The sequence below is a fragment of the Salvia hispanica genome, chromosome 5 (genome assembly GCF_029641045.1).
Source record: "Salvia hispanica isolate PSC_SH4W2 chromosome 5, Shi_PSC_v1, whole genome shotgun sequence".
In the NCBI taxonomy this organism is placed as follows: domain Eukaryota; kingdom Viridiplantae; phylum Streptophyta; class Magnoliopsida; order Lamiales; family Lamiaceae; genus Salvia; species Salvia hispanica.
This window is the reverse complement of record NC_142696.1, coordinates 41,141,292-41,160,117: the sequence shown is the minus strand read 5'-3', so window position 1 is coordinate 41,160,117 and position 18,826 is coordinate 41,141,292. Positions and strand designations below refer to the sequence as shown.

General features: G+C 37.1%; 2 protein-coding genes and 1 non-coding gene across 4 annotated transcripts; all 3 read left to right on the top strand.

The window, feature by feature from the left end:
- Positions 1-1,896: 1,896 nt before the first annotated feature.
- Positions 1,897-1,968, top strand: TRNAD-GUC (transfer RNA aspartic acid (anticodon GUC)). Its single transcript has one exon. It is a non-coding gene; the product is annotated as a tRNA-Asp (tRNA).
- Positions 1,969-2,769: 801 nt separating this feature from the next.
- On the top strand, positions 2,770-4,982 carry LOC125187300 (uncharacterized). Its single transcript, XM_048083864.2, has 5 exons — positions 2,770-3,384; positions 3,665-3,990; positions 4,074-4,229; positions 4,318-4,554; positions 4,662-4,982. The coding sequence occupies exons 1-5, from the start codon at positions 2,925-2,927 to the stop codon at positions 4,788-4,790; spliced, it is 1,308 nt and encodes a 435-aa protein (XP_047939821.1). The 5' UTR covers positions 2,770-2,924; the 3' UTR covers positions 4,791-4,982.
- A 7,561-nt stretch (positions 4,983-12,543) lies between these two features.
- Positions 12,544-15,646, top strand: CNX1 (calnexin 1). Of its 2 annotated transcripts, XM_048085117.2 has the most exons (7): positions 12,544-12,773; positions 12,888-12,957; positions 13,463-14,586; positions 14,678-14,749; positions 15,041-15,154; positions 15,249-15,413; positions 15,512-15,646. In XM_048085117.2, exons 1-6 carry the CDS (start codon positions 12,678-12,680, stop codon positions 15,387-15,389), a joined length of 1,617 nt encoding a protein of 538 aa, XP_047941074.1. In that variant the 5' UTR covers positions 12,544-12,677; the 3' UTR covers positions 15,390-15,413; positions 15,512-15,646. The 2 variants fall into 2 exon arrangements, with proteins under 2 accessions (XP_047941074.1, XP_047941073.1); XM_048085116.2 differs by having other exon boundaries at positions 15,249-15,646.
- The last annotated feature ends 3,180 nt before the right edge of the window (positions 15,647-18,826 follow it).

Here is an 18,826-nt window from a genome sequence, read left to right as displayed (position 1 = left end):
CGACATGCAAGGTGGTAATCACGGCTCAGAAAAGAAACTCATGCACGAGAACTTCACAAAACATAGCTACACTTCAAATCAACAACTCCCGAATAGAAAACACTTAGAAATTGAAAGCAATAACTAAATCTAACTTCCCTAGGCAGAATGAAGCAAACTCAAACCAAAGTGACATGCGAAATAGAAACTTCATAACGTAAAAGCTGGAATTTAACAAAGTACTTCAAAAGAGCACCAGCGATGAGTGTTTGCAGAATAACTAGCGATGAAAACAAGTAAACTTTAACTAAGAAGGCGATTAAGATTGTTTGTGCCACTCCGGGCGATGATACTACTATACTACTGCGATAACTGGCTGGAAAGGCGAACTGATGACTTCTCCGGCAGACTCTTGGACGTCAAGTGACCTCGGCTGTGGCGAGGAACGAGAGGTAAGATAATGCTGAAGGATAGATCTTCTAGAGAGAATTCTACTAAGTGTGATTGTCAAACTCTCAACCGAACTCTTTCTCTCTCTCCAAAATGGCTTCTTTTATAGGGAGGCTTGCCCTTGCTTTTAGGGTAGACTTCTCCCGCATTTTGACCTTTTTGCCCTTGTAGAATAATCATCCCAGCTATCCTCCTTCTCCATCTCGAGCCTTTTCTCTAGCATGCATTATGGTCAGTATCGCACCCTTCTAGTGCCCTTTTCACTTGCGTCACACGAATCGTCACCTACTGACTTGGATCCTTCAATCCTGCACACTTAAGCAACTGTTTTGCAGATAATACATGTATTTCATGACATACTGACCAGTAACCAAGGCTTAGAATACGACTTATCACCACCTTACTCAATCGTTTCTTTTCTAAGGTGCTTTCCCACACGAACCCTCTAACAACCTTCTCCATCTCAGTATATGTACTCAAAGGCAATTTGAAACTCTGCATCGCATAGTGTCATGGTATTTAAAACTGATTGAGCAAGTGGCATGATATTTAAAACTGATTGAGCAAGTGGCATGATATTTAAAATTGATTGAGCAAGCATCACATGACCAACAAAGGAAAATTTGTCCGCGTTCCAACCTTATATCTTCATCTTCATTTTATCCAAAATATAAGTATAAGAAGATTTACTCAACCTTTGATGCAATGAGATCCCAAGATAGTGGCCTAAATTATTCACCACTCGCACACCTAACACATCTTTTCTACGTTGTCTATTTTTTTCAAGAAACATTCCTAGAGAACAAACATGTGGTCTTGCCAACAAACCTTTAATTTATTATGAGAATTCAATCTATAAGATTACACCGTGGGGGGAGTTTTATTGGATTTGTTATATGCTATATGAGCAGTGTTACAACCACTAATCAATTTTCACTTCTTCGAATGCAATGAAACTTCAAAACTGTAAAACAAGGCTAAGCAACCCAGTTAATAGTTAACTACAAACACTATACCGATCGCATTTAGCATAGACGAGAGAATTCGGAAGTGGATGAATAACAACACCAAAAATGTGTTGCAAAGCTATTACACTTGTATCTTAGCTAGCTGGTTGCTCTATGATCCTCGAGCAAACCTAGAGTGAAAATTAACAAGTGTCAATAATCATATTTCTTACCTCCATGCATTTTAAACCAATACATTGAGAAAAACTGCAAATCAGAAAATGCATCGCCCAAGAACAAACCAGAACAAACTAGGCAAAACAATGCCATAAACTCCAACTAGAAGCCCATGAAGGAATCAAGCCTAACAAAAAATTTCCTAATTATAAACTTGCATTTATCATAAATATACGGTCTTATCTATCCATATTAATGTTTATATTCTTCCTCAACCAAAACATGTATTAGTCCTAGGAGCGCCTATTAACTAATTCTAATTCACTTCACAACTAACAACTAAGTCGTTGTAGTATAGTGGTAAGTATTCCCGCCTGTCACCCGGGTGACCCGGGTTCGATCCCCGGCAACGGCGTGTTTTTGACATTATATCGTTTTATATCACAATAGATAAGTTTTATGTGGTATTTAGACAAAAATTCCATATTTGAAACATTACTTTTTGGCAAATAAATATACTCTCTCTTATAAAAGATTCCACTACATAGAATCATTTTACGATAGACATTTCACATAACATGTCTCAAATAATTTGCTGAACCCAAATCTATAAACTTTATGCCGAATTCACGCATAACATTACTATCAGAAAAATCATCATTGTCCCCCATATAATGCCTTTGTATGGTTCATGGTCATTCATACTTTGTTGTATTAAAGAAAATGCAAAAGAAGAGGTATGGGGATGCATTTAGCTTCTAACAATAACATATTATTGAATACGTTAGTTTTACGTATTTTGAGGTAATATAGTAGTGTAGTAGTAGTAGTAAATTTAAATTGAATGCTGATAAATACATGGCATATACTGATACACACATGACGACCCACTTTTATGCGTCTAATATATTACTACTAATATATCAACAATTAAATGCCTATGTATCACTTGCAATGGACAAATCCTTTACTTTCAATCGCCTGTATAATTTTGTCCATTTCAACCCTCTAGACTTTTCCTATTTGGCTATATGTCTTTTGGGTTACTCTTTTTTTTTTTTTAATATATTGATTGACCCATCATGTTTAGTTTCGTATACAAATACAACTATACTACTCTATAATAGTATTATACTCTTCTCTCTCTTTTATTTCAATTATTTTAAACATTGTTTGTATCCATATCCTGGAACATGCCACAAAAGTCTTGTGATTTGCGTCAATATCATGTTATAAAATATACTTGTACCAACTTAGATTATATGTGTATGTCCATTAATAACCTAATCGTCGAAAAGAGCATTGTTTTACTACTATTTAGTTTTTACAATACAAATCCAAACACTCTTCTTGATCCTCCCAACACCAAAAATGGCTGCAAACCTTGCAATAATCATGGTAACAATCCTATTCCTAGTCATTCATCCTCAAACCACTCCCACCACGGCTGCTACAAACGTCGTGAAAACTGAGGTTTTCCGGTCCCCGGAGATGGTGATGGAGCCTGGATTAGTCTCGAACAAGGACTACTTCAACGTCGAATTCCCACGTGGACACATTGGGCTGAAGAGCTTCAGTGCGGAGTTAGTCGATGAGAGAGGGAATCCGGTGCCTCTCCATGAAGTTTATCTCCATCACTGGGTTCTCAACCGATACTTTGCTCGGAAAAACAGTAGCGGAGTTGATGATCTGAGCATCGTCAGAAACAGTGGGATTTGTGGGAATAGATTGACGCAGTATTTTGGTGTGGGAGCAGAAACGCGGAGAACATCAACTTATATTCCTCACCCCTACGCAATTCAAGTCGGAGATCCGGCCACTATCCCGGAAGGTACTTAACTAATAATACTCTCTTCGTCAATAGATTATTTTCGGATGACATGAATTTTAATGTGAAACTGATAATCCTGGATCCAACTTATTAGTAGTTCACTGTGTAATGAAAATATTTCTAAAAATAGAAAGTAAACTGATTTTGTGGAACATACTAAAATGATAAAAATAAACAATTTTTTTTGGAGAGAGAGTGAGAATGAAAATAGATAAATTAACTTAATTTTCTAGTATAAAAATTTCAAGATTAATAAATATATATGTACCATTTTGTATAGGGCATGAGGAAGGGTGGGTGCTGAATGTGCACGCCATTGACACGCGAGGCGCAGATGATAAAATGGGATGCACGGAGTGCAGGTGTGATCTTTACGGTTTTTCTGAAGCCGGAGGTGGATTACACTGTTGTCCTGATGATGGTAGATGCAGACTCAAACAAGGATTTCGTGGCGAAAATAAGAGAATTTATTTGAGGTATATTGTGAAATATGTGGAGTGGGATTCATCTTCAATTATACCCGTTGATATTTATATTCTCGACGTCACTGATGTTTGGACAAAGGCTGATCAATCCAAAGGAATCAGAGCTACTCACCATTGTAAGGTAATTGATGTTCAACTTCACAAACTTGATTTGCGTTAGAAATTAGGATGTTATTCTAATTAGATTGATGAGTTCTTGTCTAGGTTGAATATGGAGTTGAATCTTGTGGTGCTGGAGTTGAGAAAGATAGCTGCGTTGATACCAAAAGTGTGAGTTTTAGTTTTCCGGTTGATGGAGAAGTGGTGTATGGGGTTGGACACCAACATGCCGGGGGTGTTGGCACCACACTATATGGCCAGGTAACTTTTTCTAATTCTCCGATGTGTGATGGTTTGAATCCAACAGTTGCATAATGATTAGTCCATTTGACATGTGTATTTGAAACAGGGAGGAAGAACCATATGCTCATCGAAGCCAATATACGGGGAAGGGAATGAAGCTGGAAACGAGGCTGGTTTTGTTGTGGGGATGTCCACGTGTTACCCGGCTGCACCAGTCAAGATTTTGGCGGGAGAGACACTCACTCTTGTATCAAACTATAGCAGCGTTGAAAGCCATACCGGAGTCATGGCCTTGTTTTACCTCTTACTTGCTCACTCTTATCCTAAGCCTCTTCCAACTTTGGTGAGTTTTTCTACATGCCATCCCAACACCAAAAAAATTACTATTACTATTACTATTAAAATTTCATAGATGTATGATTTATTTTTGAATTTGGGTACAACTTACAGGCGTCTAAGTTTACGATGGTGCCCGAATTTGTTTGGCCAGTTGCGCTTTTGGGACTAGTTGGCATTGTAGTCGTTGTCGCGTGGAAGGGTAGAATTGGAAACTCAGAAGGTTATGAAGCTATACCATGAGCTTGCGATTAATATCTAATTAAGTTGCATCATTAATTTTGTGGACCTAATGTATGGGCTAGCTTCTCTTGTATTAAATAAATTATAGATGTTCTAGCTCGTGTATAGGGGTACACATACTGGTAATGAATTAAGTTTAAAATAAGATAATACCCCATATGAATATTAATTGATAGTATAGATTGTGAGGTCTATTTTCTGCAAAAAGATGATAGTGTTCCCGTAGTCTATTTTCGAAAAAATAACTATTATTATCATGTGAGTGATAATAACCCTAACTTAGTATATCTGATATATCTGTAGTGTCATAATAGTCGTATACTCGTATACACATACTCATCGAATAAAATTGTCTTCATGAATTTCAATGTACTCCTTTTGTTCGCTTGACAAAATAAACATATTAATTCATATGTGCTCACGCTTGACAAAATATTCAACGATTTTCAATATTTACCGATCATAATAATCCTATATTTTCTTTTTGATGACCCAATTGAGTGTGACTAAAGGCCACATTTGTATATGGTTAAATTGCTATTGAATGCAAAACGAACTTAACATTTTAGTGAGGGAACATTTTTTTGTCAGTGAACTTTGCTAATGTTATCAGTGAACTTTGCTAATGTTATCAATTTTGGTACGTAACGTTAGAAGATATCTTTTAAGGTCCATTAATTTCAATATAATATTGTTTGAGCTACTTTTTTACAGTTTTATACTCCTTCTATCCCATTAAAAATGAAACGTTTTCCTTTTTTGGCTGTCCCATTAAAAGTGAAACGTTTCCTAAAATGGAAATAACTCTATTTCTACTTTTTCATCTCTCTTACTTTACTCTCTCTTCATTAACTCACAAAATAACACTACATAAAATCTCGTGCTGATTTTCAAGTGTTTTATTTTAAGTGGGGCGGAGGGAGTACTTTTTTGACGAAAATACCCATCTTTTTCTTTATTAAAATATTGAACTTTTCTCTCTTAATTTGTTTTTCCCTTTCTTCCTTTTCTTTTTCTCTTTTCTTCCCCATTTTCCCTTCTCTTATAATAAAGGGCAAAAAGATTTAAGAGATAATTTAAATATTTTTATTATGAATAATTTTCAAATACCCTCAAATGTTAAAAAGTTAGAGGGAACATTTTTCATGGTCCACGAACTTTGTCAAACTATCATTTTAGGTCCGTGAATTTTAAAAATATCATTTGAGGTCCGTCAACTACGAGTTAATATCAGTTGAAGACTTGAAGTACTATTTTTACTATTTTCATATTTTTTTGGGCGAAAATATTGTCCATGACATGAAGGGCAATTTCGAAACTTTTGATAGTTTGACAAAGTTTGCTGGTCATGGATCTTTGGATAATTGGATTTGTGCCACATTTCAATATTTCACTGATTAAATTAGAAATTGGTTTAATTTAAATCCAAACTTGAATAGTATTATTTGCTGCTATAAATATAATTTGATTGGCTGTCCAAACCGAAATTACGAGTATTTTGTGACTTCTGCTTTAATTAAATCATTTCACGCATTAAAGATATAAATATTCATTAATTGAAGATATTATAATACTGGACTCTTCCCGAACATGTTTCATTGCAATAATGAAATATTCTCACAATTTCATAAGTCAAAATAGTTTTCACTTAAAATGTTTAGAGCCAGTTTTGAGAGAGAGCTTGATATATGACAACAGAATTGGGTAATTTTTTTAGTAGGGTTTCTTTGTTCTTTAATTTATACGTGACAAATTTCCATGATATTGACATACATGAGACAACTTGTTATGAGGAAACGGTTTTGTTTAGACTTCCATCAAAATCAGTCCGAAATATTTGGGTTGAAGTATCAAAAATCTAATTATTTAATTTAGGTAGAAATAGTTAATACTAATTGGGAAGAATGGTGTTCGAGGACAAAATCATTTCGTTACAATTATATTAATAAACATAAAAATCGTATAAAAATAGTAGAAATTTTCTAAATGAAAACGAATTACTGTTATTGTAATATTACTATGCACCACGTCACAGAGGCGTCTCTTGCTTGATAATGCTTAGTCTTGGTTGGAGGCTAAGAAAAGAAAAATCTAAGCTAAATTTCATTGTAATTTCCTCTCCATTTCCTTGATTTGCATGAGAAATCCCCCCTAACTTTCTATTGGTTGCATCGTTCATTTCCTAGCTTTTAACCAATTCTTTTGTGGGATTTTATTATAATAACACACCTTAGTACTATATATAGACCACACACACAAATCACAATCAAGTTCCACTTCTTCCTTTACCAACGTAAATACGATTCAAAGCACTATTTTCTCGTGGGCTCCAACTTAGGAAGATTGTCTTTCTCTAAGCTCTCTCCTTTAACGGCTCCGCTTGCACTCAAGGTTAGTCCCCTCGAGTTTCGAGATTAGGAGCCGTTGGGTTGAGAGCTGAGAAATTGTCAATCTTCTAACAAAATCTCTGCTTGAATGTATATGGACTGCTATATATTAGCTAGGTTTTTAATTTATAGATTACATGAATCTTTATTAATTTATTTCTGCATTGAGCATTCCATTATCGTCTCCATGGTTTATTTCCCTTCTTCAACTCCATACACAATTTGGTTCCCATCAAAATGGTTGAGGGAAGATTATTTGTTTAGTTCACTAAAGACTAAAGAGTAATTAAGGGTACGTAAATTAAGTGCATTTGCCTAGTCTAGTCTAGGTCTTGCGATCCTAAAATAAAATTGAATTTATTTGAGTGAAAATTTGGCATCACTTTTAATTATTTATAGGTAAGGTTGGTACGAAATTAAATTACGTGTAATACTTGACAAAATCAAATGGGTCGTTTGATGTATTTAGTTTAATTTCTTGTTGTAAAACTCATAAGTTTGTAGGAATTAATTAAATGGTAGTATGAGTTTATTTTATGCTTTTAGTATATGCTCATGATATTTCTTAGTTCAAAAAATGAATTTCGGTGAATGAGAATATCATGTTATGCATAGCTGTATGGTATATGTTCTTCCACGCTACAGAATGATTATGTCATTTTAACAGAAATATCATATTTATTTCTGCATTGGGACGTTTTCAATTTCACGTATAAAACACACTCTATCGAAAAAATTGTTTTTAAGGAAACCATCATCCACATATTATTGATGCTTAATGAAAATATATATGCTCGTATTATTTTGGAAAGCTGCCCCAACATTATTCGTATAAAAGTAGCGTTCAAAACAACTCATATCATATTAGAAGGTTTTATTAGAGCATCTCCAAGGGAGAGGTAAATTAATATAACTACCATATTTATCTTTTCTTTATGAAAAAACATTCTCCAAGAGGAGAGGTATTTGAGAAGGTATTATACTTTTTTTCTATTTTGAAGAGGTATCTTTACCTCTCCATCAATGGAGAGGTAAAATCATATAACCATCATATTTACCTTCTTTTCATAAAAAATCATTCTCCAAAGGGGAAGGTATTTGAGAAGGTATTGCACTTTATGTTTTTTTAATGTTTGTACTATTATTTTATTTTTTTTTAATGATATATCTTTCTATATACCTTTTATCCTTGGAGTTGATTGACTTTTAGAAATATATATTGCACTTTTTGAGAAGGTATAAACATTATGAGTGATGCTAAATAGCCATAATGTGGCCAGCCATAAAAATAAAATATTAATAAAAATCTGTACATTTAATGCTAATCTACTTGAAATTAGTCCATTTTAAAAGTATCAATATTTCAAGACTAATTTACCCTTGTGCATGAATAGGGGGTAGAGTAAAATTAAATAGGGAATATTTATCTTGGAAATAATGAATAGTGTAAGTGTACGTTTCTTTTATGTCATATCTCTTTTCGGTTTTTCTGTTTTACTTTTTCCGTTTATTATTTAATTTTTATTATATAATTACTTTTAAATTAGAATATAAATATATTCATGATATTACAATTCTAATTGGTATTTACATTCACTTACAAATGAAATAATTTAAACTATATTATATTTAACATATATTTAAATAACTTATAAATAATATAAATAAATAAATTTAAACATTACACTATATAATTATTTTATATAAAATTAATTAAAATATTTTGAGGAAAGATTGTTCCAATATTAAAAGCATATATTGAAAATATATTATTATTAAATAATATACTGGAATAAAATTTATGGTTAAAGATTAATTGAAATCGTTAAAATAAATTTGTGTAATTAAATTAGTAACTTAAGTGTAGTAAAGGGACACTTAATAAGAAAATATTTAATTAACTCTTATTAAATAGAAATAATGCAAGTAGTTTAGGATGAGCCAAAAAAATGATAGTAGCATTAGACGGATAAAGTAGTACTCCCTCCGTCCCACTTTAGGAGTCCCAGTTGAGTTCGGCACGTGTTTTAAGAAATGTAAAGAAAAGTTGGTAAAAAAAGATAGTGGAATGTGAGTCCTACTTTTTTATATTAGTTTTATAATAAAACGTAAGTGGAAAAAGGTTGGTGGAATGTGGGGCATAATATCATTTATGGAATATTCCAACTGGGACTCCTAAAGTGGGACACCCAAAAATGATAAACCGGAACTCCTAAAGTGGGACGGAGGGAGTAACTAGTACTCTCTTAGTCCATACTTATTATTGAACTCATTTGGGGTCTCGGTTTATATTGATTTTATATTGATTCAAATGTAAATTTTTAATGTTAATTTGAATTTCAATTGTTCTTGAATTTAAGAGCAACATCTAATTCATTTATATAAATAAAAATTTAAATATATGAAAATGTTATAATACTATATTACTATACTATACTACTCCATAATTTTCATACTAATTACTAAGTGTACACACGTAAACACCTATATAACACTTAGCAGTAATATATTAATCCATTAAGATATACTCCATTTATATATGATACTGATAAAATATGGAATTACATTAATATTACTAACTTAATCTAAAAGTTGTTTTTATTTTTAACGGTACAATAGAAGTGCCTAAAAAGTACTTAATAAATTAGGTTAAGTAATAGATTAAACTTTATAACTCCCCACTCCAGCCATTCCTAAGACCCATTCCCCAGACGTGAGTTTCCGTAACTCATACTCCATTAATACTGTATTAATTCTGTTAGTGAAGGGCAATTTTGTAAACACAACGTAAACATTAAATAGACTTATTTATTTATTATTTATTTCTTATGTATAATGACCAAAATATCCAATTATGGCTAGCCATAATGTGGCTGCATAGCATTACCCAAACATGATATACCCTTTTCATATTTACCTTCTACCCTTGGAGTTGCTCTTAATGTTGATTGAAACCTATATATTAACGTCACAATCACAACAAAATCATCAGAAATTACTAAATTATTGATTTATTGCAAACATTACTACTAAATTTTACTTAATATTCTTCTACACTTTATAACTTTTTGTTATACACATCCATTAATATTAGTACATGCTTTAATTTTAATTTTAGATGTATTATCAAGAAACATGCACATGTGCATTTGATTTACTCCCAAATTTAGAGATTTGATTGTAATTTATTGTATACTTTATACACATATAGGATTATTTATTTATTTATTTATTTATTTATTTATTATTATTATTATTATTATTATTATTATTATTATTATTTGTATGGTAAAATTATTACTAATCTGAAACAATTGTCTCAAAAATATAAAAATATGAAATTATATTAAAGTTCCCAGTATTGAGCTTTATAGTATCTCTTCTAGCAAATAAATCTAGGCAATCGAATAGAACCTCGAACTCTCTCATCTATCATTCGAGCCCCATCCACCATTTTTGTTATGTTAATGATCTGTGTCATAACACTTTCTGAGCTCCGCCTATAACTTTTAAAGGTAAAATCACATCTCTTCTTTCAAATGTGCCAAAATCCAAGTCCAAAAATTGAACTCCATCTGAGACCACTACCCATCAATTCAAGCATATTAACATCCAAGGCTCAATGAATATAAAAAGACCTCTCCTCCCCTCCTCATCTTAAAATGTCATTCCATGTATTCATGGCATTCGCACAACCCCTTAACATATGTAAACCACTCTCATGTCCATGGACACATATATTTCAAAGATCTGTCATCGATAGCCGCAACCTAGGCGTATCTTCATTGGTCAATATTCAATTTTTCAGAAGTATCCAAATAAACATCTTTATTCGTTGTGGCTTAGCCCAGCTCAACACTATGCTCCAAAGAAAAGGTTTTTGCACACTCTAAACAACCTCCATAGCCTTGTAAGTTGATTTAATCAAGAAGTTATCTAAGGACGAAGGCCCCCAATACACTATATCATCCCCTTGTGCCTCACTTGGAGGCATAATAGCTTTTATAATATTCATCACATACTCTATCAAACGACCTTGAAACTTGGACCATTCCCAATCCACCCCATCAGTGAATTAATCCACAGTCCTATAAAAGGCGATGATCAAGGATTCATTTTATAGCTACTTTAAATAAAGGTCCATCTAAATTCGAAAATCCAACTCCTAAAATTGGACACTATTGCCCATTCTCAAAGCCCAAACCATCTCCTTATACATCATCGCCCAAGAATTGCATACTAGCCTTCAAAAAGGCATACTAGTTGTGGGAGCACACAGGTTAAAACACAATGAAGGCTCAAACTTATACTTAGCTCAAAGAAGTCTACTCCAAAAGGACTTCGACTTTTTGAAAATTGCCCAACATGCTTTCATACCGAAAGCAGATTTGACCAAGCGCAAGTCATGAAATCCTAGACCACCATCATTTTTAGAACTCTTGATTTTGCTCCAAGCCACCTTACTCAGTCGTTTCTTTTCTAAGGTGCTTCCGCACACGAACCCTCTAAGAACCTTAACGTACTCACAGGCGATTTGGGCATCTGCATCGCACAGGGTGGTATGGTATTTAGAACTGATTGAGCAAATGGCATGATATATAAAATGATTGAGCAAGGATCACACGACCAACAAAGGAAAGTTTGCCGCATTCCAACCTTCTATCTTTGTCTTCATTTTATCCAAAATATACGCATAAGAAGATTTACTCACCCTTTGTTGCAATGAGATCCTAAGATAGTGGCCTAAATTATTCACCACTCGCACACCTAACACATTTTTTATACGTTGTCTATTTTTTCCAAGAACATTCCCAGAGAACAAACATATGGTCTTGCCAACATTCATCTTAGGACTAGCACAAAAATCCTCGAAAGTATTCAAAAAAGCTTCAACAATCCTAATATCCACATTTTTAGAAAGCAAGAGATCATATGCGAAAATAGATTGAGTCTATGCTCATTCTTAACAAATTAATCAAAACCGAGATAATGATATATTAATTAAAATTCACATTGTGGTACTATGAAATGTAGTAACAAATATGCAAAGAATAATACATTTACACAAATTTAAGTATCATAATTCCATTGCCATAAAACTTTCACGTTAATTTTGTATGCATGGTATTAAAGTGAAATGGCAATTTAATTTACAGTCTAGGTAAACGGGTCAACCCGCAAGCCGGGCCATCGACTCGCATCAGCCATGACTTCCAATACGGATCTTAAGCTTGGAGCTCGTCACTTCCCGCCACGCGGCGTTCTCTTATTGGTGCAGTTCTCGTGGCATTTGATATCATTGGTGGATGCCACCCGACCTCATTTGCTCTGCCAGATCTATATTAATAAACCCCCCTTTGACACGCTCTTCAAATACTGAACAACTAATCCTAGTTCCACTCTCTCCCACCCAGATCTATATATCTCTGATTGCACCACAACTTCTCTTTTGTTCTGGCGGTTAATTTCCTTCGATTCTTACCGGAGTCGAGAGTTATAAATGGAGTATCCGAATCGGAAGATTTGGATAGTGCAGTGTTTGTTGCTATTTTCCGCCGCCTGCTTCATTTCTCAGCTCAACGCTTCCGATGATGTGGTATGGAGTCGTTTAGTGCTTATGACGCTCTTTCGGTTCACCTTGAATTTATTTGTTTTAGATCTGTTATGGATGATTGAGTTCGTGCTTATGCTGTGTGGTTGGTGTTTGCAGATTTTCTACGAGTCGTTTGACGAGGATTTTGAGGGGAGGTGGATCGCGTCTGAGAATCCGGACTACACAGGTTTTTTGTTTATTCAGTCCCCGATGAGTTTGCTTTTGATAGGAGTATTTTTTTCAGTTACTGATAGGCTAGTACTGTTTTGATTCATTATTTGTTTTTCTTGCTCTAAATATACGGATTGGTAACTGTATCTATTCTTGCAGTCATGATTATACCCGTGTAAATTCAATGCCTGTTAGCTTCTATATTGATATTCAGAAATGGTTGTTTCACTACACAGCTGACTCTAGTCAGTGAGCCTAATTTTCCAGGTCTATGTGCTGGATTTGGAAATTGATTTAACCCGAATTGCCCCCAACCTGATCTTTCTCGTCTAAACCTACCCGTGTACTAAATTTTTGTTAGTTATGATGTTACGATCATTTTAAGCCTGAATTTTGCGTAACAGTATCACTAATTCCAGTGAAAATATAGCATTTTATTATCGAAATTGTTACTCTGTAAGTACAGCATATATCTATTTATAGCATGTAGTACTACTTTTTCTCATTTATTATTATTTCAGGTGTTTGGAAACATGTGAAGAGCGAGGGACATGATGATCATGGGCTTCTTGTTGGGGAGAAAGCCAGGAAGCATGCCATTGTGAAGCCACTTGATGACCCTGTTGTCCTCAAGGATAAAACTGTTGTTCTTCAGTTTGAAGTTCGCCTCCAGAATGGCCTTGAGTGTGGTGGTGCTTATATCAAGTACCTCCGCCCACAAGATGCAGGATGGGTTCCGAAGGGATTTGATAATGAGTCTCCGTACACGATAATGTTTGGCCCTGATAGATGTGGTGCCACAAACAAGGTTCACTTCATCCTGAAGCACAAAAACCCCAAGAGTGGCAACTTCGTTGAGCATCATCTCAAGTTTCCACCATCAGTACCTTCTGACAAGCTGACCCATGTTTACACCGCCATCTTGACACCCGATAATGAGGTCAGGATCTTGGTTGATGGGGAAGAGAAGAAGAAGGGCAACTTCCTCTCAGGTGATGACTTTGATCCTCCTCTGATCCCTTCCAAGACTATCCCTGATCCGGATGATAAGAAGCCTGAGGATTGGGACGAGAGAGCAAAGATCCCCGACCCAGTGGCCACCAAACCAGAAGATTGGGATGAGGATGCTCCATTGGAAATTGAGGATGAAGAGGCTGAGAAGCCTGAAGGTTGGTTGGATGATGAGCCTGAGGAGGTTGATGATCCTGAGGCAGCCAAACCAGAGGATTGGGATGATGAAGAAGATGGTGAATGGGAGGCGCCCAAAGTTGATAACCCCAAGTGTGCAGAAGCTCCTGGATGCGGTGAGTGGAAGAGACCAATGAAGAGGAACCCTGCTTACAAAGGAAAATGGCACGCCCCACTCATTGACAACCCCAACTACAAGGGTATCTGGAAGCCACAGGAGATTGATAACCCTGAGTACTTTGAGCTTGAAAAGCCCAACTTTGAGCCCATTGCTGCTATTGGTATTGAGATCTGGACAATGCAAGATGGTATTCTGTTTGACAACATTTTGATCTCTTCCAGTGAGAAAGAGGCAGAGACATACCGTGAGACAACATGGAAGCCAAAATTCAGTGTAGAGAAGGAGAAACAAAAGGAGGAGGAATCTACCGAGTCTGATGGCCTTAAGGGCTTCCAGGTAATCAAATATATATACATACATGTATATGTGAGAAGTTCTCACAAATTTATATTTCTATAATCTGACACTTACTGCTTTGTGTGATCAGAAAAAGGTGTTTGATAACCTATACAAGATTGCTGACCTTCCGTTCTTGGGCGAGCACAAAGTTAAGGTCTTGGTGAGTGATCTATGCCAGTGGAAACTATTTAAGTTTGTTAGGGGGTGTTCGGTTGGCAAAACTAAATCTCATGATTAAATATGTATCATGTTTGGTTCATAAGATTGACCTCCTCAACTTAATCCTAGATGGATAGTCTCGTGATAATTAGTTATAGCCTCCCCCCTCCAACTAAAATAATCCCACAACTTAATCCTAGATGGATAGTCTCATGATTATTAGTCATGACAACCGAACGCCACCTTAGTTTATTTATAAACTTAACCTTATACTTGCGGATTTTATTTGCAGGACTTACTTGAGAAGGCTGAGAAACAAGCAAATCTCACAATTGGTATCCTTGCCTCCGTTATTGTTGTTATTCTCTCTATTTTGTTGAAGCTGATCTTCGGAGGAAAGAAGCCTGTGAGTGTTCATAAATATTCTCTTGGGAAAAAAATTAAATTTCTGCTTCTCTGTATATTTTAGACATATTATTTCTGATGTTCGGAAAATTCAGGCTAACGTGGTAGCAGAAACAAAGAAAACTGATGTCGCTGAGAGTTCAGATGATCAGGGAAGCTCTGAGACAAAAGATGAGAAGAATGATGATGGTGCTGCTGCTGCTCCTCGCCGCAGGACTCAAAGGCGTGATGACTGAGGAAGGCCGAAGGGGGAACACGAGGTAGAGTTGCAAAGATGCTCTGGCAGCAATGTTTGAGCACTTAGTAGTGTAGGTTTTTTGGAACTTGGTTTAACAATGTTCAAAATTTTCATTTGCAGTTTTTTCTGTCGATTTGGGTTTTGTATTACTGGACCATTGATTGAGATATGGTATTATCCTCTCTCTATACATTGAAATATTGAATAGTCGTGGCTTTGAACTAAGGAAATTTTTAGTTTCCTAGTTTGCTTTTAGCTGTTTTTAATCGTATCCCTGTTTTGATACCAGTTTTCTTTACTTTGATTGCTATGCAAAAAACCAAGTGCTCTCAAGTTAATGCGATCTTTCCAGTTTATTACTGGTGTATTTCCTGAAAAAGTAATAGAGTTGGAAATGAGCGAAAAAGGCCCAATTTATCTTTCCTTTTTCTACGAAACAAAATCAAACTCGAAGTAGATATGGCGGTGGTCTTGTGGATTTGGGATCAATTTTAGAAAGTTTAAGAAACACAAGACATAAATAAATAAAGTAGAAGTGCTGCATCGATTGAAGGGCCAAGTTTCAGTAAAATTGATATTCAAAGCTAGGGGAATACTACTACTTATTTGTGTCACAATAGCTTTGCTATGAAAGGTTCTGTCACTTGAGATATACTCCCTCTGTCCCATTAGAAATGAAACGTTTTTCTTTTTAGATTGTTCCAATAAAAATGAAACGTTTCCTAAAATGCAAACAACACTCTCTCTACTTTTTCTTCTCTTACTTTACTCTCTTTTCATTCTCACAAAACACCCCAGCATAAAATCTTGTGCCGAAAACCAAATGTTGCATATTTATTGGGACGGAAGGAGTACTATTTACCTGGAATTTCAATAGGATAGATATTTGACATAAATAAATATGTATCACAACTCACAGTCGGTAGTTCGTTTCTGCATGCAACGCCAGCATCCTGTTCCATGTCCAGTAGTGGCAACTTATAAGTTTTGGATGTTTTTATAGATATAGGGCCATTTAATAAATGCTAAATAGCATTAAATGGAGCTTTGAAATGAAGTTAGAAATTAATGACACGTTTGACTACTTTTTAAAAGCTTCCCAGCAACAAAACTTATCAACTGACGAAATTAATACAGTAAAAAAAGATTAAAGCACGAATTAATTCAATAACAAATCCTTCATCCGTCCATCAAACAGTTATACACATGAGTTGGACATGAATTTTATAAATTGATTGGGTATGTTGGTGGAATAAAAGTGTCACTCGATATATAAGATCAAATTTTTTTTAAGCAATTGTAAAGGATCAATTTTAGACTTTAGTGTTTATTGGTGGATTCAGTATTGACAATATTGACAATATTGACATATGGGTGATATTTATAATTAAATGAGTTGTGTTGAGTATAATCATTATAAGAGCATCCGCAATGGTCGGCTAGCGACCGGCTAGCCGATTCGTCGCGCTAGCCGATCGGCTAGCCGAACCATTGCAATCGGCGAGGGCGATTTCGGCGAGCGGATCGGCGTGGGCTGGCCGATCGGCTAGCCGCCATTGTGGCGGCCCGATCGGTCAGCGCTGATTTTCGATTTTTTTTAAATCATAATCATTTTCATTTGCACCACTTGTTTTAACGAGTTTTCTCTCTCTAACTTTCTGTACAAGAGCATCATCGAGCGATGGATCACAACAACGAGTCCAGTCCAGCGACGAGTGGATCTCAGACTCCCACGGTACCTGTGGGATCTGGATGGGGGCAGATGGGCCCGGGGGGGGGGGGCGAGGGGGGAGAACCAGAGGGGTATGCCGGGCGGCGGGCAGTCAGCGCCCGGGTGGGGAGGTATGCCCCAGCTGCAGCAGCAGATGATGCTGCAGCAGATGATGGGGATGATGTGGCGGGGGGGGGGGGGGGGGGGATGCCGCTCGGTATGCATCCCGGGATGGGGGGGGGGGGTCACCGGGAGGGGACACGGTATATCGGCCCTCGCTTGATTTTTTGACGGCTTCGTCTCACACGTCGACCCCGGTGGAGACGCAGTTCTCTGGCGATGACCTTCTGTCATTGCATGATATGGGGATCGATCTCGGGGACGATGATACTCCCGTTCCAGCGACGCCGGCCGCGCCGAAGAAGAAGACGAGGGGGAGGGGGAAGGGCAAGGCGGTCGGCGAGTCATCGCAGCCCGCTGCCACTGGCCGGAGGAAGTGGACGGAGGATGAGTACGCCGGGGTGACCAAGGGGTGGTTGGAGGTGTGCGACGATCCGCTGGTTGCGAACAACCAGCGGGTCGTCAACATGTGGGCGAAGATCAGAGCTGCCTATAAGAGGCACTGCCCGCACGGGAAGGACTTCAGCAACGAGGAGGTCAGGAAGGGGTGGGAGCGCACCAGGGCCGCGGTGGGCTGTTTTGCGAATTTGTACGCCAACGCCCTCCGTCAGCTCAGAAGTGGGCAGACTGAGGACGACGCCCGGAGGATAGCCGCGAGTCAGTTCCCCTTGGAGGGGAAGTATAAGGAGTTCACCTTCTGGGAGTGCTTCTTGTTGTTGAAGGACTCCGAGAAGTTCCGGGCGGGGTGCGACGCTGGGTGGCCGAAGAAGCAGCAACTTAACTATAACGGCGACTACAGCGGCAGCAGCGGCGGATCCCCACGACCTCCCCTCGGATGCTGAGGAGTTTCCATCCCCTCCTTCATTTACTGGTCGCCCCCGCCCGGTTGGACAGAAGCGGGCGCAGCGGGCTGCGAGGGGCGGATCCCCCCTATCGCCCCGCGAGGTCCAGTCCTCCGCTTTCCCAGCCGCCCCACTCGAGTACACTCTCCATTCGCGTAACCAAACGCGGGCTCAGATGTTACAGGTCTTCCGAGAGTGGAAGAATGTCACTGACCCCACGGAGAAGAGGTTTCTTTACGAGATGCTCGAGAGCATGCGTGCTGATTTAGAGATCGCGAGGTCACGGCTGGGGGTTCCGACGTGGGCTCAGATACCACGGGTAGCGGCAGCGGCGGCGGCGACGAGGACGACGGCGACGGCGATGAGGAGTAGAGAGTGGCGGGGCTCGTGTGTTGAAGCCCTTTTTTTTAAAAAAAAAATCATGTACTTTTTTTTAAAAATCTTTGTACTTTTTTTTTTAATGGAATGGATTATTTTTCTCGTATATGTGTTGTAAATTTAATTCCGTATTTTAATCGTAATTTTAATTCCGTAAATGTAGTATATTTTGAATTATTTTTATTGCGGTTGGCCTAAATCTGATGTGGCAGGTGGTTTTTTAAGTGTTGCTGACGTGGAGAGGAGAGAATGGCTGGTCTATGGCTGGCCTAAGCACCATTGCGGATGCTCTAAATGGATGGAGCAACAGTTTTATTTTGATATGAATCTTACTACAAGATAATACACCAGCAGTTATAAATATTTGATAAACAAACACCATCC